Raw genomic sequence first — 24,262 nt, forward strand, 5'->3', positions numbered from 1 at the left:
ATGATAGAAGTGATTGTTACTTCTGTAGAGGAAATGTTCACTTCCTGGCAGCAGGTTAAGAAAGGCTGGGACCAGTGGTGGAATGTAACTAAGTACATTTACTCAAGTACTGTTCTTAAGTACAATTTCCACATAGGCCTACATATATGTTAGTTCTAGCCTACTTGAGTATTTCCACTTTATGCTACTTTATATGCTACTGCACTATATTTCAGAGGGAAGACCTTTTAATGTACCTGTTAGAGCAGGGCAACCTGATGCTTTGATTATTTTGAAAATCCAGAAATGATACCCCATCAAATTCTCAGCATCTGTGCTCAATGTTTATTCATTTATTTATTTATATATTATTATTATTTATATTATATTATTATATATTATTATATAACCGCCCACCCTCCCCGGACACCCAAAAAGTAATTAAACGAAGAGATGAATTATAATTAAAATAGCAATAATAATAATCATAATAATAATAATAATAATAATAATAAATAGTAGTAAATAATAATTAAATACATAAATATAAATGTAAGAAAGCAGTGTATTTTGGAGTAAAAAAAACATAGATAAAGTTTAAAGTTATACTTAAAAGTAATATAAATTAAAATAAATAGGCGCTCTAATGTAAAATAAACTGTAATGATGCCTTCAGGGTTCAGTTTACAGAAGTCCTGTGTAACAGCACCGTCCAGTGGTGTAGGGCAGGCATCTTTCAATCTAAACTTTTCTATTTTTGGTTTATTAGTAAAATTAAGTAGTAATGAGTAATAATCATTGAAATGACTTCTAAAACATGTTTGGATGGATGTAGGCTAAGAGATCAAACACTGCAGTTAAACCTGGAGGGAACAGACGGCTGACTTTGTAACCTTAGATGACCCATGATGCACGGCAAATGGCAGTGGTCATGTTCAGATCTGAAAAAAACAAACCATTTACTTTTTAAAATTGTATTTATTTTTGTGCAAGAGAAATGGCAGACTGAATTATACAAACATAATAATGAAGATCATACAGATTGTACAGAATGTATTGTGCATAACATTTTTTGCTCTAATTATATTTTTATATGACAGTGATTGCAACTCTAGGATTAAAATAGTAATTATATTTTTCAGTTACATTTATCATCAGGTAAAGTGCTAAATGACAGTGTGTTATGTTTTGAATCAGGTTTAGTGATACATTGGTTTATGCCATGAGAATTACAGCTGATTAAAAATTCCTCAAAGATAGATTGTAATCATGTTTAATGCTGAACAGTGAGCTGTAAGCAAAGTTTAAATGAATCTCATATCTGATCATAGTGTCAGAGTTGGTATTGTCTCGGAGCACTACTGTATTACATAAGAACTTTCCTCTTTCACTTTTCATCCACCTCATCAAATGGAATTTCCATTTCTGTTTCTCCGAGTTCAGAAGGATAGAAATTGTATGTTCTTTGTACAGTTGATTCTATTTTGGGGGGAAATTCCACGTTCAAAAGAAGAGATGGTTGGACTCCAAACCCAATTTTTAACATTTTTATCAAGAACTGAGGCAGTATGTCACCACAATTAAAAACATTAAGAATAAGAAGGCAACCAGAACCAGCTTTGTGTTCATCTCCCTCTCTGGATAAAATGGCATCTCCAGGACAGCTTTGTTTTCCTTTGATGTCAGCTGACCTTCGCACAGGAAGTCATGGATCTTCTGCCATGAGTCAATCTCTGAACGCCAGAGTGCAGCTCTGGCTCTGATGAACTGAGAGAATTCAGTCTCGCTGCCTTTGGCCAGACTGATGCTGTCTTTACAGATGAAGAAGACATCCATGCCGAGGAAGAGAGCGTTGAGCCCGATGAAACCGGCTCTTGCTGACTTGGAGAGGGCAAGAGGCCCTTTGACTACTGCCTGACCAATATCTGGGATATCTGCCGCCACCCTGGGCGCGTTACGTAATGCTTTTCCTTCCTGCAATGCCACTCTGCCAGCACTTACAACCAGCTCCTCAGTTTTTAACAACTTAAAAGCTGAGGCAGCATCAACAATCCCATCGATAGCCTTCCCAATAGCACAAACGTTACCAATCACCTTGCCTACTCCCACAACCACATCAATCTTGCTCATTCCCCTTTTGGTGACCTCCTCTAGACAATCCTTGAGACACTGCACATCCTCACTGAAGCTCTTGAAGGTCTTACTGGCTTTCTTTTGATGTTTATGGTTAACGCCAATCTCTGTGCCGGTGGTGACTAAACTGTTGACTCCGCTGGTAATTCCCAGCCCCACCCCAGTCATTGTCAGAATTAGAGACGCTCCAGCTGTTACAGGAATTAATGCCAAACCAATGATGGAAAGCACACCTCCAGCTGCCCCCACTGAGCTGCCTGCCACACTGGAGATCTTTGCCCCCTTATTCATCCTGTCTAGCTGAACAGCATTCTCCTCCAGGTCTACTAAAAACTTCAGCATCCTGGGCTTTCGCTCGCTGAACTCACTGATGAAGCCAGAACATGGTTCCTCCTGAAACAGGAACACCGTCCGGAAGCTCTCATTCATCCTGATGAAGAGAAAAGAGGAAATTAAGAAAGACTAAATAAGATGACACAACTCAAAAGGTTAATATGTTGAAATAAGCAGTAGTTGCTACAATATTTCATAAAAAAAATTACAAATTATACTAAGATATTAAGAGCTGGACAAGAACCATAATCCAAGGATCCACTCATTTTGAGTGATTATAGAAATCATGGAAAATCAGGTTTATATCATTTGAGTTATGAATTATAATAATTTTGCCTCTAATTTCCTTTAGTTACAGTAAATTGAGTCTACAGCCATGCTGCCGTGTCTCCAGCTCCTCAACTTTGCATTTTATCTTGTTCTATTTTGTCGTCTATTTTTGGTGCGTGATTTTTTTTTAATACATATTTGTATTTTATTTTCATTGCCAACGGCTGCTTCTTTGACATTTGGGGCCAATAAACAATATAACCAATATAGATGGTTAGCGCTTACCTGATTTCATCAAGCTGATTAATGTGATGAAGCATCCTTTGTATGTCATCTTCAGACAAATCCACATCGAGGTCTACCAGAGTTTCGTCGTTCAAATTCAGGAAAAAGTCACTGAAGGAGCTGTGAAAGACACAAATGAATTTTTTTATATTAGAAGTCTATTTTGCAAAATGTGCATATTGTTTTGATGAAATGTCTCTTTACCTTTTCTCTAACTTCTCACAGATTGTCTGGGTGGTCTGGATGTATTTGTCCAGCTGATATGACAGCACTTCCACATTCTGAAGTTTGGGAAGGAAGAAGACACTTGTATCTCTTTTAAACTCGACGAGGAGAGGGCAGATTTCCCGTGCAGCCGTGATGACAACCTGAACTTGTTCGAGGCTGATCCCTTCTGGCAAATGTAATGCCTGGTTCTCCTCCATGAACACATGGAGTGAGGTGACCGCCAGATTCTCCACTGCATCCAGGAAGCTGTGGAGCTTCTCCAGGCCACTCAGAGTGTCCTTCAGCACAGCAGCCAGCTCCTTCTCCAGCTCTGCACGTCTGCTGTCTGCAGTCACCTGGGTGAACTTGCTCTTCATATATTCCAAAAAGGCCTTACCTCTCTTACCTTTGTTCTCTGACTGGGTAACATGGCTGATGCTTAGGTCGATGCTCTCAGCCCTATCTTTGATGTCCACCATCATGTGCGACTCTGTCTCCGTCGCAAGCATCCATTTAGGGCTCCTCTCACAGAACTCTCTCACTGTGTCGATGTAGATGAGGGTATCTGCGGTGTAGCAGCACAAGGCCTCCTGTAGTTCTTTTCTGAAAAACAAAACATCATCCAGTTTGTGAGATTTCAAAACAAATTCAATCTGAACTGTTGTTGTAGCAGGAAGCTGCGTCAGACAGCCTCTCTTCATCTTCATCAAAATATCAATGAAAGAACAACAAAACGACCACAAAGAGACACTAAATGAGAAACTAATAAGTACAATAAATAACTACAAAGAATCACTAAACGACTACAAAGAAATGCAGAGACACCAAACAGCTACAAAGAGACACTAAACTGCAACAAAACGACTACAAAGAGACACTAAATGACTACGAAGAGACACCAAATGACTACAAAGAGACATTAAATGGCTACAAAGAGACACCAAGTGACTACAAAGAGACACTAAATGGCTACAAAGAGACACTAAATGGCTACAGAGAAATGCAGAGACACAAAACAGCTACAAGGAGACATAGAGCAACTACAAAGAGACTCAAAGAGACACTAAATGACTACAAAAGATGAATCTGAGGGGTTGTAGGATGATTACATTTGTTTTGACATGCTCCTCTAATCTTGTGAAATAGGCTAATGGCTATAAAGACTATGCTACTATTCAGATAAAACAGGACAAAAGTCATAATGCACAGACATTTTTTCTTTGTCGTTGCATTTACACAATCTGACCAGGAGATGTCACCAGAGCACAAATCAGTTGAGTTAAGTTTTTTTTTACCAACAGTATTCTATTTATTCTTTTAGGCAAAATAATCTGCAATAGCCTATAATATATTTTAAATGATTTCAAAGTGATGATTAACACAATAGGTTGACATACCAAAAGTCAAGAGGTTCGTACTTCTCTATTTGTTGCCTTTGTTTATAAGATACATTACTTTCTACATTTATTTAACACTAAAAAACAAACTCACATAAGGATGTAATTTAGGGTTAAAACCCACTCAAATCTCGGATTTATTTAAGACCTTGATAACACACTGTGTATTGGAGTTTCAATATGTCTCCTAATAATACACATATTATTACTTTATTTGACACTCTGCTGTTACTACAGGCTTTTCTCTCTTATTCTGTGCAAAAGTACTTCAAAGATTTAAGCTCTTTACCTTGCAGCAGACATGTTTGTCCTCTCCATATGCTTTCTCCAGTTCCTTATCGGGACCTCGTCTTATTATTAGGTCTACCTGCGTGGTTAAAATAAAAATAAATCAGGATTGGACATCTGATTGTTTCCGATAGAGACAACCAACTCATGTGTTGGCTGAATCTGCCAAAATCTAAATCTAAATCAAAATCACCAGTTTAGCCTAACTGTTCAGGATGTTTTGAGAGATGTGGCAGGTTTCATTTCCCTTTAAGAATTGAACCACCACACCCAAATAACTTTTTTTTTACGAGGATGAACCAATGAGTTCTGAACAGAGTCAGCAGAACACCATGGATGTATTAGCAGCACTCATAAAAGGTGACAAATGCACTAGATACTTTTTAATTTAGAAAAGAGAAATTATGAGCTATCATCTCTCTGTAAACTTAAAATTAACAATGCATTTATGCTACTTTATATGCTACTGCACTACATTTCAGAGGGAAGACCTTTTAATGTACCTGTTAGAGCAGGACAACCTGCTGCTTGGATTATTTAGAAAATCCAGTAATGATACCTCATCAAATTCTCAGCATCTGTGCTCAATGTTTATTTAACTATATAACTATAACTATAACTATAGGGAGGGAACAGATGGCTGACTTTATAACCTTAGATGACCCATGATGCACGGCAAATGTCAGTGGTCATGTTCAGACTTCACAAACAGTGTACATACATACATGGGTAGAGGTGGGAGGGGGAGGGGGGGGGGGGGCAAAGAAGGACGGTCTGCAGGACAGATAATAATGCACACAGTGCACTTTCATAGACAAAGCTATCGGAGTTACCCTGCACTATATTCAGTTTTAACAGTTTTCTTCATCTCCTTGTGTTTTTATATCTGGTATATTTTTTTTACTTTGTACTTTGCACTAGTATCTTTTTTACTGCCTTTTTACTAACATGTTTTGCACTATGGAACTGTGATGCTGGAAACTTGAATTTCCCTCGGGATCAATAAAGTTACTATCTATCTATCTATCTATCTTAATGACTAAGAAGGGACACCAAATGACTACAAAGAGACACTAAACGACTACAAAGAAATGCAGAGACACAAAACAGCTACAAAGAGACATTAAACAACTACAAAGAGACACCAAATGACTACAGAGACACTAAATGGCCACAAAGAGACACAAAATGGCTACAGAGAAATGCAGAGACACAAAACAGCTACAAGGAGACTAAAAAAGACAACTAAATGACTACAGAGACACTAAATGACTACAAACTAACATAAACTAATTGTCACACATATAGTATGCATGTATGCATGTATGCATGTATGTATGTATGTATGTATGTTTGTATGATTAAAACATAATCAGAAGGCCCTCTTATATATAGAGGCCTATATCGTCTACATACATCAGTGGTTCCCAACTTGGGGGTCAGGACCCCTCCAACGGGTCCCCAAAAGATGAATCTGAGGGGTTGTAGGATGATAAGATGGCAAAGCATAAAGAATACTTATACTTTGCAATTATGTTATTTTGTTTCACATGCTCCTCTAATCTTGTGAAATAGGCTAATGGCTATAAAGACTATGATACTATTCAGATAAAACAGGACAAAGGTCATAATACACAGACAATTTTTTGTTTGTCGTTGCATTTACAGGATTTGACCAGCAGATATCACCAGAGCACAAATGGTTTATCTGTGGTTCAAGTTTTTTTTCCAACAATATTCTACTTATTCTTTTAGGCACAATAATCTGCAATAGCCTACAATATATTTTAAATTATTTCACAGTGATGATTAATACAATAGGTTGACATACCAAAAGCCAAGAGGTTCGTACTTCTCTATTTGTTGCCTTTGTTTATAAGATACATTACTTTCTACATTTATTTAACACTAAAAAACAACCTCACATAAGGATGTAATTTAGGGTTAAAACCCACTCAAATCTCGGATTTATTTCACATCTTCATAACACACTGTGTATTGGAGTTTCAAAGATCTGTCTCCTAATAATACCCATACTTTTACTTTATTTGACACTCTGCTGTTACTACAGGCTTTTCTCTCTTATTCTGTGCAAAAGTACTTCAAAGATTTAAGCTCTTTACCTTGCAGCAGACATGTTTGTCCTCTCCATATGCTGTCTCCAGTTCCTTATCAGGGCCTCGTCTTATTATTAGGTCTACCTGCGAGGTTAAAATAAAAATAAATCAAGATTGGACCTCTGATTGTTTCTTATAGAGACAACTAACTCATGTGTTGGCTGAATCTGCCAAAATCTAAATCTAAATCATAATCAGCAGTTTAGCCTAAATGTTCAGGATGTTTTGAGAGATGTGGTAGTTTGGTTTCATTTTCTTCTCAGAATTGAACCACCACACTCAACTAACTTTTTTTTTATGAGGATGAAACAATGAGTTCTGAACAGAGTCAGCAGAACACCATGGATGTATTAGCAGCACTCCTAAAAGGTGAAAAATGCACTAAATACTTTTTTTTAATTTAGAAAAGAGAAATTATGAGCTATCATCTCTCTGTAAACTTAAAATTAACAACGCATTTATGCTACTTTATATGCTACTGCACTACATTTCAGAGGGAAGACCTTTTAATGTACCTGTTAGAGCAGGGCAACCTGCTGCTTTGATTATTTAGAAAATCCAGAAATGATACCTCATCAAATTCTCAGCATCTGTACTAAATTTGTATTTAACTATATAACTATAACTATAACTATATAAGTTTTTCAACAAAGTTACACACATTCCAACAAACTCACAACCGCCCACCCTCCTCGGACACCCAAAAAGTAATTAAACAAATAGATTAATTATACTTAAAATAGTAATGATAATAACAATAAATAGTAGTAAATAATAATTTTAAAAAATAAATATAAATGTAGAAAAGCAGTGTCTTTTGATGTAAAAAACAAACAAAACATAGATAAAGTTTAAAGTTATAGTTAAAAGTAATATAAATTAAAATAAATAGGCACTCTAATGTAAATTAAAACGGTAATGATGCCTTCAGGGTTCAGTTTACAGAAGTCCTGTGTAACAGCACCATCCAGTGGTGTAGGGCAGGCATTTTTCAATCTAAACTTTTCTATTTTTGGTTTGTTAGTAAAATGAAGTAGTAATGAGTAATAATCATTGAAATGGCTTCTAAAACATGTTTGGATGGATGTAGGCTAATAGATCAAACACTGCAGTTAAACCTGGAGGGAACAGACGGCTGACTTTATAACCTTAGATGACCCATGATGCACGGCAAATGTCAGTGGTCATGTTCAGACCTGAAAAAAACAAACCTTTTACTTTTTAAAATTGTATTTATTTTTGTGCAAGAGAAATGGCAGACTGAATTATACAAACATAATAATGAAGATCATACAGATTGTACAGAATGTATTGTGCATAATATCTTTGCTCTAATTATATTTTTATATGACAGTGATTGCAACTCTAGGATTCAAATAGTAATTATATTTTTCAGTTACATTTATCATCAGGTAAAGCGCTAAATGACAGTGCGTTACGTTTTGAATCAGGTTTAATGATACATCGGTTTATGCCATGAGAATTACAGCAGATTAAAAATTCCTCAAAGATAGATTGTAATCATGTTTAATGCTGAACAGTGAGCCGTAAGCAAAGTTTAAATGGATCTCATATCTGATCATAGTGTCAGAGTTGGTATTGTCTCTGAGCACTACTGTATTACACAAGAACTTTCCTCTTTCACTTTTCATCCACTTCATCAAATGGAATTTGCATTTCTGTTTCTCAGAGTTTCTTCATCTCCCTCTCTGGATAAAATGGCGTCTCCAGGACAGCTTTGTTTTCCTTTGATGTCAGCTGACCTTCGCACAGGAAGTCATGGATCTTCTGCCATGAGTCAATCTCCGAGCGCCAGAGTGCAGCTCTGACTCTGATGAACTGAGAGAATTCAGTCTCGCTGCCTTTGGCCAGACTGATGCTGCCTTTACAGATGATGAAGACATCCATGCCGAGGAAGAGAGCGTTGAGCCCGATGAGACCGGCTCTTGCTGACTTGGAGAGTGCAAGAGGCCCTTTGACTGCTGCCTGACCAATATCTGGGATATCTGCCGCCATCCTGGGCACGTTACGTAATGCTTTTCCTTCCTGCACTGCCACTCTGCCAGCACTTACAACCAGGTCCTCAGTTTTTAACAACTTAACAGCAGAGGCAGCATCAACAAGCCCATCGATACCCTTCCCAATAGCACCAGCTTTACCAAACACCTTGCCTACTCCCACAACCACATCAATCTGGCTCATTCCCCTTTTGGTGACCTCCTCCAGACAATTCTGGAAACACTGCACATCCTCCATGAATCTCTGGAAGGTCTCCCTGGCTTTCTTTTGATGGTTATGGTTAACGCCAATCTCTGTGCCGGTGGTGACTAAACTGTTGACTCCGCTGGTAATTCCCAGCCCCACCCCAGTCATTGTCAGAATTAGAGACGCTCCAGCTGTTACAGGAATTAATGCCAAACCAATGATGGAAAGCACACCTCCAGCTGCCCCCACTGAGCTGCCTGCCACACTGGAGATCTTTGCCCCCTTATTCATCCTGTCTAGCTGAACAGCATTCTCCTCCAGGTCTACTAGAAACTTCAGCATCCTGGGCTTTCGCTCGCTGAACTCACTGATGAAGCCAGAACATGGTTCCTCCTGAAACAGGAACACCGTCCGGAAGCTCTCATTCATCCTGATAAGAGAAAAGAGGAAATTAAGAAAGACTAAATAAGATGACACAACTCAAAAGGTTAATATGTTGAAATAAGCAGTAGTTGCTACAATATTTCATAAAAAAAATTACAAATTATACTGAGATATTAACAGCTGGACAAGAACCATAATCCAAGGATCCACTCATTTTGAGTGATTATAGAAATCATGGAAAATCAGGTTTATATCATTTGAGTTATGAATTATAATAATTTTGCCTCTAATTTCCTTTAGTTACAGTAAATTGAGTCTACAGCCATGCTGCCGTGTCTCCAGCTCCTCAACTTTGCATTTTATCTTGTTCTATTTTGTCGTCTATTTTTGGTGCGTGATTTTTTTTTAATACATATTTGTATTTTATTTTCATTGCCAACGGCTGCTTCTTTGACATTTGGGGCCAATAAACAATATAACCAATATAGATGGTTAACGCTTACCTGATTTCATCAAGCTGATTAATGTGATGAAGCATCCTTTGTATGTCATCTTCAGACAAATCCACATCGAGGTCTACCAGAGTTTCGTCGTTCAAATTCAGGAAAAAGTCACTGAAGGAGCTGTGAAAGACACAAATGAATTTTTTTATATTAGAAGTCTATTTTGCAAAATGTGCATATTGTTTTGATGAAATGTCTCTTTACCTTTTCTCTAACTTCTCACAGATTTTCTGGGTGGTCTGGATGTATCTGTCCAGCTGATATGACAGCACTTCCACATTCTGAAGTTTGGGAAGGAAAAAGACACTCTCATCTCTTTTAAACTTGAGGAGGAGAGGGCAGATTTCCCGTGCAGCAGTGATGACAACCTGAACTTGTTCGAGGCTGATCCCTTCTGGCAAATGTAATGCCTGGTTCTCCTCCATGAACACATGGAGTGAGGTGACCGCCAGATTCTCCACTGCATCCAGGAAGCTGTGGAGCTTCTCCAGGCCACTCAGAGTGTCCTTCAGCACAGCAGCCAGCTCCTTCTCCAGCTCTGCACGTCTGCTGTCTGCAGTCACCTGGGTGAACTTGCTCTTCATATATTCCAAAAAGGCCTTACCTCTCTTACCTTTGTTCTCTGACTGGGTAACATGGCTGATGCTTAGGTCGATGCTCTCAGCCCTATCTTTGATGTCCACCATCATGTGCGACTCTGTCTCCGTCGCAAGCATCCATTTAGGGCTCCTCTCACAGAACTCTCTCACTGTGTCGATGTAGATGAGGGTATCTGCGGTGTAGCAGCACAAGGCCTCCTGTAGTTCTTTTCTGAAAAACAAAACATCATCCAGTTTGTGAGATTTCAAAACAAATTCAATCTGAACTGTTGTTGTAGCAGGAAGCTGCGTCAGACAGCCTCTCTTCATCTTCATCAAAATATCAATGAAAGAACAACAAAACGACCACAAAGAGACACTAAATGAGACACTAATAAGTACAATAAATAACTACAAAGAATCACTAAACGACTACAAAGAAATGCAGAGACACCAAACAGCTACAAAGAGACACTAAACTGCAACAAAACGACTACAAAGAGACACTAAATGACTACGAAGAGACACCAAATGACTACAAAGAGACATTAAATGGCTACAAAGAGACACCAAGTGACTACAAAGAGACACTAAATGGCTACAAAGAGACACTAAATGGCTACAGAGAAATGCAGAGACACAAAACAGCTACAAGGAGACATAGAGCAACTACAAAGAGACTCAAAGAGACACTAAATGACTACAAAAGATGAATCTGAGGGGTTGTAGGATGATTACATTTGTTTTGACATGCTCCTCTAATCTTGTGAAATAGGCTAATGGCTATAAAGACTATGCTACTATTCAGATAAAACAGGACAAAAGTCATAATGCACAGACATTTTTTCTTTGTCGTTGCATTTACACAATCTGACCAGGAGATGTCACCAGAGCACAAATCAGTTGAGTTAAGTTTTTTTTTTCCAACAATATTCTACTTATTCTTTTAGGCAAAATAATCTGCAATAGCCTATAATATATTTTAAATGATTTCAAAGTGATGATTAATACAATAGGTTGACATACCAAAAGCCAAGAGGTCCGTACTTCTCTATTTGTTGCCTTTGTTTATAAGATACATTACTTTCTACATTTATTTAACACTAAAAAACAACCTCAAATAAGGATGTAATTTAGGGTTAAAACCCACTCAAATCTCGGATTTATTTAAGACCTTGATAACACACTGTGTACTGGAGTTTCAATATGTCTCCTAATAATACACATATTATTACTTTATTTGACACTCTGCTGTTACTACAGGCTTTTCTCTCTTATTCTGTGCAAAAGTACTTCAAAGATTTAAGCTCTTTACCTTGCAGCAGACATGTTTGTCCTCTCCATATGCTGTCTCCAGTTCCTTATCGGGACCTCGTCTTATTATTAGGTCTACCTGCGAGGTTTAAATAAAAATAAAATAAAGATTGGACCTCTGATTGTTTCTTATAAAGACAACCAACTCATGTGTTGGCTGAATCTGCCAAAATCACCAGTTTAGTTCAACTGTTCAGGTAGTTTGTTGACAAAACTTCGACAGTTGTGGCAGTTTGGTTTAATTTTCCTTTCTCCACATCAGCAGGTTGAACCACCACCACACCCAACTAACTGTTTTTTTTACGAGGCTGAACCAATGAGCTCTGAACAGACTCAGCAGCACACCTTGGATGTATTAGCATGGAGGGGAGGGGGGGGGGGGGGGGGGGGCAAAGGAGGACGGTCTGCAGGACAGATAATAATGCACACAGTGCACTTTCATAGACAAAGCTATCGGAGTTACCCTGCACTATATTCAGTTTTAACAGTTTTCTTCATCTCCTTGTGTTTTTATATCTGGTATATTTTTTTTACTTTGTACTTTGCACTAGTAACTTTTTTACTGCCTTTTTACTAACATGTTTTACACTATGGAACTGTGATGCTTGAAACTTGAATTTCCCTCGGGATCAATAAAGTTACTATCTATCTATCTATCTATCTTAATGACTAAGAAGGGATACCAAATGACTACAAAGAGACACTAAACGACTACAAAGAAATGCAGAGACACAACACAACTACAAAGAGACACCAAATGACTACAGAGACACTAAATGGCCACAAAATGACACAAAATGGCTACAGAGAAATGCAGAGACACAAAACAGCTACAAGGAGACTAAAAAAGACAACTAAATGACTACAAACTAACATAAACTAATTGTCACACATATAGTATGTATGTATGTATGTATGTATGTATGTATGTATGTTTGTATGATTAAAACATAACCAGAAGGCCCTCTTATATATAGAGGCCTATATCATCTACATACATCAGTGGTTCCCAACTTGGGGGACTTTTGTTGACAAAACTTGGACAGTTGACGCAGTTTGGTTTAATTTTCCTTTCTCCACATCAGCAGGTCGAACCAACACCAACTCAACTAACTGATTTTCTTTATTTACGAGGCTCAAACAAAGAGCCATAACAGTCAGCAGGATGCTGCCTTAACAGGCTGTCGGAAATAAACTGGAAAAACAAAGTTCGGAAACTTGTGTTTGTTGGATTATTTCTCTGTTGTTACGATGCTAATTGGCATTGTATTTTACATGGTTGGAAAGCCTGTTTATTTACCTTCACAATGATGTCCAACTTGTAAGGATCATGAATTTGTGGGATGAGCAGCACAGCTGATTATGTGGGTAGCGCCCAAGAAAAATTTGCCAAAATGCTCCGTCAATGGTAAACAGTGTATTCTCCTGTTGGTGTTGACTCTTGTTTTGAGTTGTTTGGTGGATTGGATGATTGAACTCTCTATCAGTAACAAGGAACAAACAAGACATATTGGCTATTTTACACTTTATTCATTTAATACAATATGTCAGGAGCCTCAGTAGCGGGTGGAAGATCCATACGCAGCCACAGCAATCTGGCACCTCCTCCTCATGCTGGTCACCAACCTGGTCACACGTTGCTGTGGGATGGCGTTCCATTCCTCAACCAGGATTCGTTGCAGGTCAGCCAGCGTGGTTATGTTGGTCACTCTAACACGTACAAGCTGATCCCACAAGTGTTGAATTGGGTTGAGGTCTGGACTCTAGGCAGGCCTTTCCATTCTCTTTACTCCCACATTGTGGAGGTAGTCTGTGATAACCCTGGCTCTGTGGGGGCGAGCGTTGTCATCTTGGAGGATGAAGTTAGGTCCCAGATTGTGGAGATATTGGACTCCACCAGTTTAGCCTAAATGTTCAGGATGTTTTGAGAGATGTGGCAGGTTTCATTTCCCTTTAAGAATTGAACCACCACACCCAAATAACTTTTTTTTTACGAGGATGAACCAATGAGTTCTGAACAGAGTCAGCAGAACACCATGGATGTATTAGCAGCACTCCTAAAAGGTGACAAATGCACTAGATACTTTTTAATTTAGAAAAGAGAAATTATGAGCTATCATCTCTCTGTAAACTTAAAATTAACAATGCATTTATGCTACTTTATATGCTACTGCACTACATTTCAGAGGGAAGACCTTTTAATGTACCTGTTAGAGCAGGACAACCTGCTGCTTTGATTATTTAGAAAATCCAGTAATGATACCCCATCAAATTCTCAGCATCTGTGCTCAATCTTTATTTAACTATATAACTATAACTATAACTATATAGGGAGGGAACAGACGGCTGACTTTATAACCTTAGATGACCCATGATGCACGGCACACAGTGCACTTTCATAGACAAAGCTATCGGAGTTACCCTGCACTATATTCAGTTTTAACAGTTTTCTTCATCTCCTTGTGTTTTTATATCTGGTATATTTTTTTTACTTTGTACTTTGCACTAGTATCTTTTTTACTGCCTTTTTACTAACATGTTTTGCACTATGGAACTGTGATGCTTGAAACTTGAATTTCCCTCGGGATCAATAAAGTTACTATCTATCTATCTATCTATCTTAATGACTAAGAAGGGACACCAAATGACTACAAAGAGACACTAAACGACTACAAAGAAATGCAGAGACACAAAACAGCTACAAAGAGACATTAAACAACTACAAAGAGACACCAAATGACTACAGAGACACTAAATGGCCACAAAGAGACACAAAATGGCTACAGAAAAATGCAGATACACAAAACAGCTACAAGGAGACTAAAAAAGACAACTAAATGACTACAAACTAACATAAACTAATTGTCACACATATAGTATGTATGTATGTATGTATGTATGTATGTATGTATGTATGTTTGTATGATTAAAACATAACCAGAAGGTCCTCTTATATATAGAGGCCTATATCATCTACATACATCAGTGGTTCCCAACTTGGGGGACTTTTGTTGACAAAACTTCAACAGTTGACGCAGTTTGGTTTAATTTTCCTTTCTCCACATCAGCAGGTCGAACCAACACCAACTCAACTAACTGATTTTCTTTATTTACGAGGCTCAAACAAAGAGCCATAACAGTCAGCAGGATGCTTCCTTAACAGGCTGTCGGAAATAAACTGGAAAAACAAAGTTCGGAAACTTGTGTTTGTTGGATTATTTCTCTGTTGTTACGATGCTAATGGTCATTGTATTTTACATGGTTGGAAAGCCTGTTTATTTACCTGAGGATGAAGTTAGGTGCCAGATTGTGGAGATATTGGATCGCCACTGGCTGCAGAATCTCATCCCGATATCTCCCTGCATTGAGATGGCCTTCAATGATGACAAGCCTTGTTTTGCCAGTGAGGGAGATGCCGCCCCACACCATGACACTGCCCCCACCAAAAGCTGTTATTCCATCGGTGCAACAATCAGCATAGTGTTCTCCGCGTCGTCTCCATACTTTAACCCTGCCATCCAACTTTGGCAGACAGAACCTGGACTCATCACTGAACATGACATTCCCCCACATGTTCAGGTTCCATTGTCTGTGTTGTCGACACCAGCGCAAACGGGCCTGATGGTGAAGGGCAGTCATTGCAGGCTTCCTGGCAGCCTTATGAGAAAACTGTTTACCATTGGCAGAGCATTTTGGCAAATATTTCTTGGGCGCTACCCACATAATCAGCTGTGCTGCTCATCCCACAAATGCATGATCCTTACAAGTTGGACATCATAGTGAAGGTAAATAAACAGGCTTTCCAACGATGTAAAATACAATGCCAATTAGCATTGTAACAACAGAGAAATAATCGACCAAACACAAGTTTCCGAACTTTGTTTTTCCAGTATATAATTTGACATGACCCAAAGCAATGATAGAAGTGATTGTTACTTATAGGAACATTTCGCTTCCTGGCAGCAGGTTAAGAAAGGTGGGGACCAGTGGTGGAATGTAACTAAGTACATTTACTCAAGTACTGTTCTTAAGTACAATTTCCACATAGGCCTACATATATGTTAGTTCTAGCCTACTTGAGTATTTCAATTTTATAGTACTTTATATGCTACTGCACTACATTTCAGAGGGAAGACCATTTAATGTACCTGTTAGAGCAGGGCAACCTGCTGCTTTGATTATTTTGAAAATTCAGAAATGATACCCCATCAAATTCTCAGCATCTGTGCTCAATGTTTACTCATTTATTTATTTATATATTATTATTATTTATATTATATTTTTATTTCTTATTATATAACCGCCAACCCTCCCCGGACACCCAAAAAGTAATTAAACGAATAGATGAATTATAATTAAAATAGCAATAATAATAATAATAATAATAATAATAATAATAATAATAAATAGTAGTAAATAATAATTAAATACATAAATATAAATGTAAGAAAGCAGTGTATTTTGGAGTAAAAAAAACATAGATAAAGTTTAAAGTTATACTTAAAAGTAATATAAATTAAAATAAATAGGCGCTCTAATGTAAAATAAACTGTAATGATGCCTTCAGGGTTCAGTTTACAGAAGTCCTGTGTAACAGCACCATCCAGTGGTGTAGGGCAGGCATCTTTCAATCTAAACTTTTCTATTTTAGTTTGTTTTTAAAATGAAGTAGTAATGAGTAATAATCATTGAAATGGCTTCTAAAACATGTTTGGATGGATGTAGGCTAAGAGATCAAACGCTGCAGTTAAACCTGGAGGGAACAGACGGCTGACTTTATAACCTTAGATGACCCATGATGCACGGCAAATGTCAGTGGTCATGTTCAGACTTCACAAACAGTGTACATACATACATGGGTAGGGAGTGTGGGGGGGCAAAGGAGGACGGTCTGCAGGACATATAATAATGCACACAGTGCACTTTCATAGACAAAGCTATCGGAGTTACCCTGCACTATATTCAGTTTTAACAGTTTTCTTCATCTCCTTGTGTTTTTATATCTGGTATATTTTTTTTTACTTTGTACTTTGCACTAGTAACTTTTTTACTGCCTTTTTACTAACATGTTTTGCACTATGGAACTGTGATGCTTGAAACTTGAATTTCCCTCGGGATCAATAAAGTTACTATCTATCTATCTATCTATCTTAATGACTAAGAAGGGACACCAAATGACTACAAAGAGACACTAAACAACTACAAAGAAATGCAGAGACACAAAACAGCTACAAAGAGACATTAAACAACTACAAAGAGACACCAAATGACTACAGAGACACTAAATGGCCACAATTAGAGACACAAAATGGCTACAGAGAAATGCAGAGACACAAAACAGCTACAAGGAGACTAAAAAAGACAACTAAATGACTACAAACTAACATAAACTAATTGTCACACATATAGTATGCATGTATGCATGTATGCATGTATGTATGTATGTATGTATGTATGTATGTTTGTATGATTAAAACATAACCAGAAGGCCTCTTATATATTGAGGCCTATATCATCTACATACATCAGTGGTTCCCAACTTGGGGGTCAGGACCCCTCCAATGGGTCCCAAAAGATGAATCTGAGGGGTTGTAGGATGATCGGATGGCAAATCATGAAAAGAATACTTATACTTTGCAATTACATTTTTTTTTTCACATGCTCCTCTAATCTTGTGAAATAGGCTAATGGCTATAAAGACTATGATACTATTCAGATAAAACAGGACAAAGGTCATAATGCACAGACTTTTTTTGTTTGTCGTTGCATTTACAGGATTTGACCAGCAGATATCACCAGAGCACAAATGGTTTATCAGTTTACAAGTTCAAGTTTTTTTTTCCAACAATATTCTACTTATTCTTTTAGGCACAATAATCTGCAATAGCCTATAATATATTTTAAATTATTTTAAAGTGATGATTAATACAAGAGGTTGACATACCAAAAGCCAAGAGGTCCGTACTTCTCTATTTGTTGCCTTTGTTTATAAGATACATTACTTTCTACATTTATTTAACACTAAAAAACAACCTCACATAAGGATGTAATTTAGGGTTAAAACCCACTCGAATCTCGGATTTATTTCACATGTTCATAACACACTGTGTATTGGAGTTTCAAAGATCTGTCTCCTAATAATACACATATTTTACTTTATTTGACACTCTGCTGTTACTACAGGCTTTTCTCTCTTATTCTGTGCAAAAATACTTCAAAGATTTAAGCTCTTTACCTTGCAGCAGACATGTTTGTCCTCTGCATATGCTGTCTCCAGTTCCTTATCAGGTCCTCGTCTTATTATTAGGTCTACCTGCAAGGTTAAAATAAAAATAAATCAAGATTGGACCTCTGATTGTTTCCTATAGAGACAACCAACTCATGTGTTGGCTGAATCTGCCAAAATCTAAATCTAAATCATAATCACCAGTTTAGCCTAACTGTTCAGGAAGTTTTGACGGATGTTGACTAACTTCCTTTTTTCTTACGAGGCTGAAACAATGAGTTTGAACAGAGTCAGCAGCACACTATGGATGTATTAGCAGCACTCCTAAAAGGAGACAAATGCACTAAATACGTTTTAATTTAGAAAAGAGAAACTATGAGCTATCATCTCTCTGTAAACTTAAAATTAACAATGCATTTATGCTACTTTATATGCTACTGCACTACATTTCAGAGGGAAGACCTTTTAATGTACCTGTTAGAGCAGGACAACCTGCTGCTTTGATTATTTAGAAAATCCAGTAATGATACCTCATCAAATTCTCAGCATCTGTGCTCAATTTGTATTTAACTATATAACTATAACTATAACTATATATGTTTTTCAACAAAGTTACACACATTCCAACAAACTCACAACCGCCCAACCTCCTCGGACACCCAAAAAGTAATTAAAAGAATAGATAAATTATAATTAAAATAGTAATAATAATAACAGTAAATAGTAGTAAATAATAATAAAAATAAATAAATATAAATTCAGAAAAGCAGTGTATTTTGCTGTAAAAAACAAACAAAACATCGATAAAGTTTAAAGTTATAGTTAAAAGTAATATAAATTAAAATAAATAGGCGCTCTAATGTAAAATAAACTGTAATGATGCCTTCAGGGTTCAGTTTACAGATGTTCTGTGTAACAGCATCATCCAGTGGTGTAGGGCAGGCATCTTTCAATCTAAACTTTTCTATTTTTGGTTTGTTTGTAAAATTAAATAGTAATGAGTACTAATCATTGAAATGGCTTCTAAAACATGTTTGGATGGATGTAGGCTAATAGATCAAACACTGCAGTTAAACCTGGAGGGAACAGACGGCTGACTTTGTAACCTTAGATGACCCATGATGCACGGCAAATGTCAGTGGTCATGTTCAGATCTGAAAAAAACAAACCATTTACTTTTTAAAATAGTATTTATTTTTGTGCAAGAGAAATGGCAGACTGAATTATACAAACATAATAATGAAGATCATACAGATTGTACAGAATGTATTGTGCATGACATTTTTTGCTCTAATTATATTTTGATATGACAGTGATTGCAACTCTAGGATTAAAATAGTAATTATATTTTTCAGTTACATTTATCATCAGGTAAAGCGCTAAATGACAGTGTGTTATGTTTTGAAGCAGGTTTAGTGATACATTGGTTTATACCATGAGAATTACAGCTGATTAAAACTTCCTCAAAGATAGATTGTAATGATGTTTGATGCTGAACAGTGAGCCGTAAGCAAAGTTTAAATGGATGTCATATCTGATCAAAGTGTCAGAGTTGGTATTGTCTCTGAGCACTACTGTATTACACAAGAACTTCCTCTTTCACTTTTCATCCACTTCATCAAATGGAATTTCCATTTCTGTTTCTCCGAGTTTCTTCATCTCCCTCTCTGGATAAAATGGCATCTCAAGGAAAGTTTTGTTTTCCTTTGATGTCAGCTGACCATTGCACAGGAAGTCATGGATCTTCTGCCATGAGTCAATCTCTGAACGCCAGAATGCAGCTAGGGCTCTGATGAACTGAGAGAATTTAGTCTCGCTGCCTTTGGCCAGACTGATGCTGTCTTTACAGATGAAGACGACATCCATGCCGAGGGAGAGAGCGCTTAACACGAAGGGACCGGCTCTTGCTAACTTGGCGATGGCAAGAGGCACTTTGGCTGCTAACTGACCAATCTCTGGGATATCTGCCACCACCCTGGCCACGTTACGTAATGTTTTTCCTACCTGCACTGTGCTTGTGCCAGCACTTAAAGCCAGCTCCTCAGTTTTTAACAACTCAGCAGCTGAGGCAGTATTAACAATCTTTTCGATACCACACCGAATATTTGTAAAAATCCTTGTCAGACAATAATGAAGACACTGCACATCCTCCATGAAGCTCTGGAAGGTCTCACTGGCTTTCTTTTGATGTTTACGGTTCACGCCAACCTCTGTGGCGGTGGTGACTAAACTGGTGACTCTATTGGTAATTCCCAGCCCCACCCCAGTCATTGTCAGAGCTAGAGACGCCCCAGCTGTTACAGGAATTAATGCCAAACCAACGATGGAAAGCACACCTCCAGCTAACCCCACCGAGCTGCCTGCCACACTGGAGATCTTTGCCCCCTTATTCATCCTGTCTAGCTGAACAGCGTTCTCCTCCAGGTCTTCTAGAAACTGCAGCATCCTGGGCTTTCGCTCGCTGAACTCACTGATGAAACTAGAACATGGTCCCTCCTGAAACAGGAACACCGTCCGGAAGCTCTGGTTCATCCTGATGAAGAGAAATTAAGAAAGACTAAATAAGATGACACATCTCAAAAGGTTAATATGTTACTTTAGAATTCTGTATGAAAATATTAGATTTGGGATATGGTTTCTTTTTTGGATCCACATAAAACTGAAATAAGCAGAAGGGCTACAATATTTCATAAAATAAATTACAAATTATACTGAGGTATAAACAGCTGGACAAGAACCATAATCCAAGGATCTTCTCATTTCTGAGTGCTTATAGAAATCATGTAAAATCAGTTTATGTTATTTGAGTTATGAATTGTAATAATTATGCCTCTAATTTCCTTTATTTGCAGTAAATTGAGTCTACAGCCATGCTGCCGTGTCTCCAGCTCCTCAACTTTGCATTTTTTCTTCTTCTATTTTGTTGTCTATTTTTGGTGAGTGATTTTCTCTTTATATATATTTGTTTTTTATTTTCATTGCCAACGGCTGCTTCTTTGACATTTGGGGCCAATAAACAATATAACCAATATAGATGGTCAACGCTTACCTGATTTCATCAAGCTGATTAATGTGATGAAGCATCCTTTGTAAGTCATCTTCAGACAAATCCACATCGAGGTCTACCAGAGTTTCGTCGTTCATATTCAGGCAAAAGTCACTGAAGGAGCTGTGAAAGACACAAATACATTTTTTTATATATTAGATGTCTATTTTGCAAAATGTGCATATTATTTTGATGAAATGTCTCTTTACCTTTTCTCTAACTTCTCACAGATTGTCTGGGTGGTCTGGATGTATCTGTCCAGCTGATATGACAGCACTTCCACATTCTGAAGTTTGGGAAGGAAGAAGACACTTGTATCTCTTTTAAACTCGACGAGGAGAGGGCAGATTTCCCGTGCAGCAGTGATGACAACCTGAACTTGTTCGAGGCTGATCCCTTTTGGCAAATGTAACGCCAGGTTCTCCTCCATGAACACATGGAGTGAGGTGACCGCCAGATTCTCCACTGCATCCAGGAAGCTGTGGAGCTTCTGCAGGCCTCCCAGAGTGTCCTTCAGCACAGCTGCCAGCTCCTTCTCCAGCTTTGCACGTCTGCTGTCTGCAGTCACCTTGCTCTTCATATATTTCAAAAAGGCCTTACCTTTGTTCTCTGACTGGGTAACATGGCCGATTTTTAGGACGATGCTGTCAGCCCTATCTTTGATGTCCACCATCATGTGAAACTCTTTCTCCCTCCCAAGCATCCATTCAGGGCTCCTCTCACAGAACTCTCTCACTGTGTCGATGTAGATGAGGGTATCTGCGGTGTAGCAGCACAAGGCCTTCTGTAGTTCTTTTCTGAAAAACAAAACATCATCCAGTTTGTGAGATTTCAAAACAAATTCAAACTGAACTGTTGTTGTAGAGTGGCAGGAAGCTGCGTCAGAAAGCCTCATTTCATCTTCATCAAAATATCAATGAAAGAACAACAAACGACCACAAAGAGACCCTAAATGAGAAACTAATAAGTACAACAAATGACTACAAAGAGACACTAAACGACTACGAAGAGACACTAAATGGCTACAAGGAGACACAAAGCAACTACAAAGAAACTCAAAAAGACAACAAAATGACTACAGAGACACTTAATGACAAACTAACAAACTAATTATCACACATATAGTATGCATGTATGTATGTTTGTATGTTTGTATGACTAAAACATAACCAGAAGACCCTCTTATATATAGAGGCCTATATTGTCTACATACATCAGCTGTTCCCAACTTGGGGGTCAGGACCCCTCCAATAGGTCCCAAAAGATGAATCTGAGGGGTTGTAGGATGATCGGATGGCAAAGTATAAAGAATACTTATACTTTGCAATTAAGTTATTTTGTTTCACATGCTTCTCTAATCTTGTGAAATAGGCTAATGGCTATAAAGACTTTGATACTATTCAGATAAAACAGGACAAAAGTCATAATGCACAGACATTTTTTGTTTGTAGTTGCATTTACACAATCTGACGAGCACATGTTGCCAGAGCACAAATGGTTTATCAGTTTACAAGTTCGAGGTTTTTTTTCCAACAATATTCTACTTATTCTTTTAGGCTCAATAATCATCAATAGCCTATAATATATTTTAAATGATTTTACAGTGATGATTAATACAAGAGGTTGACATACCAAAAGCCAAGAGGTTCGTACTTCTCTATTTGTTGCCTTTGTTTATAAGATACATTACTTTCTACATTTATTTAACACTAAAAAACAACCTCACATAAGGATGTAATTTAGGGTTAAAACCCACTCAAATCTCGGATTTATTTCACATGTTCATAACACACTGTGTATTGGAGTTTCAAAGATCTGTCTCCTAATAATACACATATTTTTACTTTATTTGACACTCTGCTGTTACTACAGGCTTTTCTCTCTTATTCTGTGCAAAAGTACTTCAAAGATTTAAGCTCTTTACCTTGCAGCAGACATGTTTGTCCTCTCCATATGCTGTCTCCAGTTCCTTATCGGGGCCTCGTGTTATTATTAGGTCTACCTGCGTGGTTAAAATAAAAATAAATCAGGATTGGACATCTGATTGTTTCTTATAGAAACAACCAACTCATGTGTTGGCTGAATCTGCCAAAATCTAAATCTAAATCTAAATCACCAGTTTAGCCTAACTGTTCAGGATGTTTTGAGAGATGTGGCAGTTTGGTTTCATTTCCCTTTAAGAATTGAACCACCACACCCAAATAACTTTTTTTTTTTACGAGGATGAACCAATGAGTTCTGAACAGAGTCAGCAACACACCATGGATGTATTAGCAGCACTCCTAAAAGGTGACAAATGCACTAAATACGTTTTAATTTAGAAAAGAGAAATTATGAGCTATCATCTCTCTGTAAACTTAAAATTAACAATGCATTTATGCTACTTTATATGCTACTGCACTACATTTCAGAGGGAAGACCTTTTAATGTACCTTTTAGAGCAGGGCAACCTGCTGCTTTGATTATTAAGAAAATCCAGTAATGACACCCCATCAAATTCTCAGCATCTGTGCTCAATCTTTATTTAACTATATAACTATAACTATAACTATATAGGGAGGGAACAGACGGCTGACTTTATAACCTTAGATGACCCATGATGCACGGCAAATGTCAGTGGTCATGTTCAGACTTCACAAACAGTGTACATACATACATGGGTAGGGAGTGTGGGGGGGCAAAGGAGGATGGTCTGCAGGACATATAATAATGCACACAGTGCACTTTCATAGACAAAGCTATCGGAGTTACCCTGCACTATATTCAGTTTTAACAGTTTTCTTCATCTCCTTGTGTTTTTATATCTGGTATATTTTTTTTTACTTTGTACTTTGCACTAGTAACTTTTTTACTGCCTTTTTACTAACATGTTTTGCACTATGGAACTGTGATGCTTGAAACTTGAATTTCCCTCGGGATCAATAAAGTTACTATCTATCTATCTATCTATCTTAATGACTAAGAAGGGACACCAAATGACTACAAAGAGACACTAAA

General features: G+C 37.6%; 3 protein-coding genes across 4 annotated transcripts; all 3 read right to left on the reverse strand.

The window, feature by feature from the left end:
* Positions 1–937: 937 nt before the first annotated feature.
* Positions 938–7,221, reverse strand: LOC119501448. The gene is made up of 4 exons (XM_037791814.1): positions 7,016–7,221; positions 3,205–3,810; positions 3,001–3,120; positions 938–2,542 (listed from the first exon to the last, which is right to left on the reverse strand). The coding sequence occupies exons 1-4, from the start codon at positions 7,042–7,044 to the stop codon at positions 1,531–1,533; spliced, it is 1,767 nt and encodes a 588-aa protein (XP_037647742.1). The 5' UTR covers positions 7,045–7,221; the 3' UTR covers positions 938–1,530.
* Positions 7,222–8,654: 1,433 nt separating this feature from the next.
* Positions 8,655–18,452, reverse strand: LOC119501450. Of its 2 annotated transcripts, none has more exons than XM_037791817.1 (4): positions 18,229–18,452; positions 10,306–10,911; positions 10,102–10,221; positions 8,655–9,644 (listed from the first exon to the last, which is right to left on the reverse strand). In XM_037791817.1, exons 1-4 carry the CDS (start codon positions 18,255–18,257, stop codon positions 8,696–8,698), a joined length of 1,704 nt encoding a protein of 567 aa, XP_037647745.1. In that variant the 5' UTR covers positions 18,258–18,452; the 3' UTR covers positions 8,655–8,695. The 2 variants fall into 2 exon arrangements, with proteins under 2 accessions (XP_037647745.1, XP_037647744.1); XM_037791816.1 differs by lacking the exon at positions 18,229–18,452 and adding an exon at positions 11,995–12,091.
* Positions 18,453–19,415: 963 nt separating this feature from the next.
* LOC119501451 lies at positions 19,416–23,364 on the reverse strand. The gene is made up of 4 exons (XM_037791818.1): positions 23,190–23,364; positions 21,475–22,062; positions 21,269–21,388; positions 19,416–20,752 (listed from the first exon to the last, which is right to left on the reverse strand). The coding sequence occupies exons 1-4, from the start codon at positions 23,216–23,218 to the stop codon at positions 19,819–19,821; spliced, it is 1,671 nt and encodes a 556-aa protein (XP_037647746.1). The 5' UTR covers positions 23,219–23,364; the 3' UTR covers positions 19,416–19,818.
* Positions 23,365–24,262: the final 898 nt, after the last annotated feature.

This window comes from Sebastes umbrosus, chromosome 14, assembly GCF_015220745.1.
Source record: "Sebastes umbrosus isolate fSebUmb1 chromosome 14, fSebUmb1.pri, whole genome shotgun sequence".
Taxonomy (NCBI): Eukaryota; Metazoa; Chordata; class Actinopteri; order Perciformes; family Sebastidae; genus Sebastes; species Sebastes umbrosus.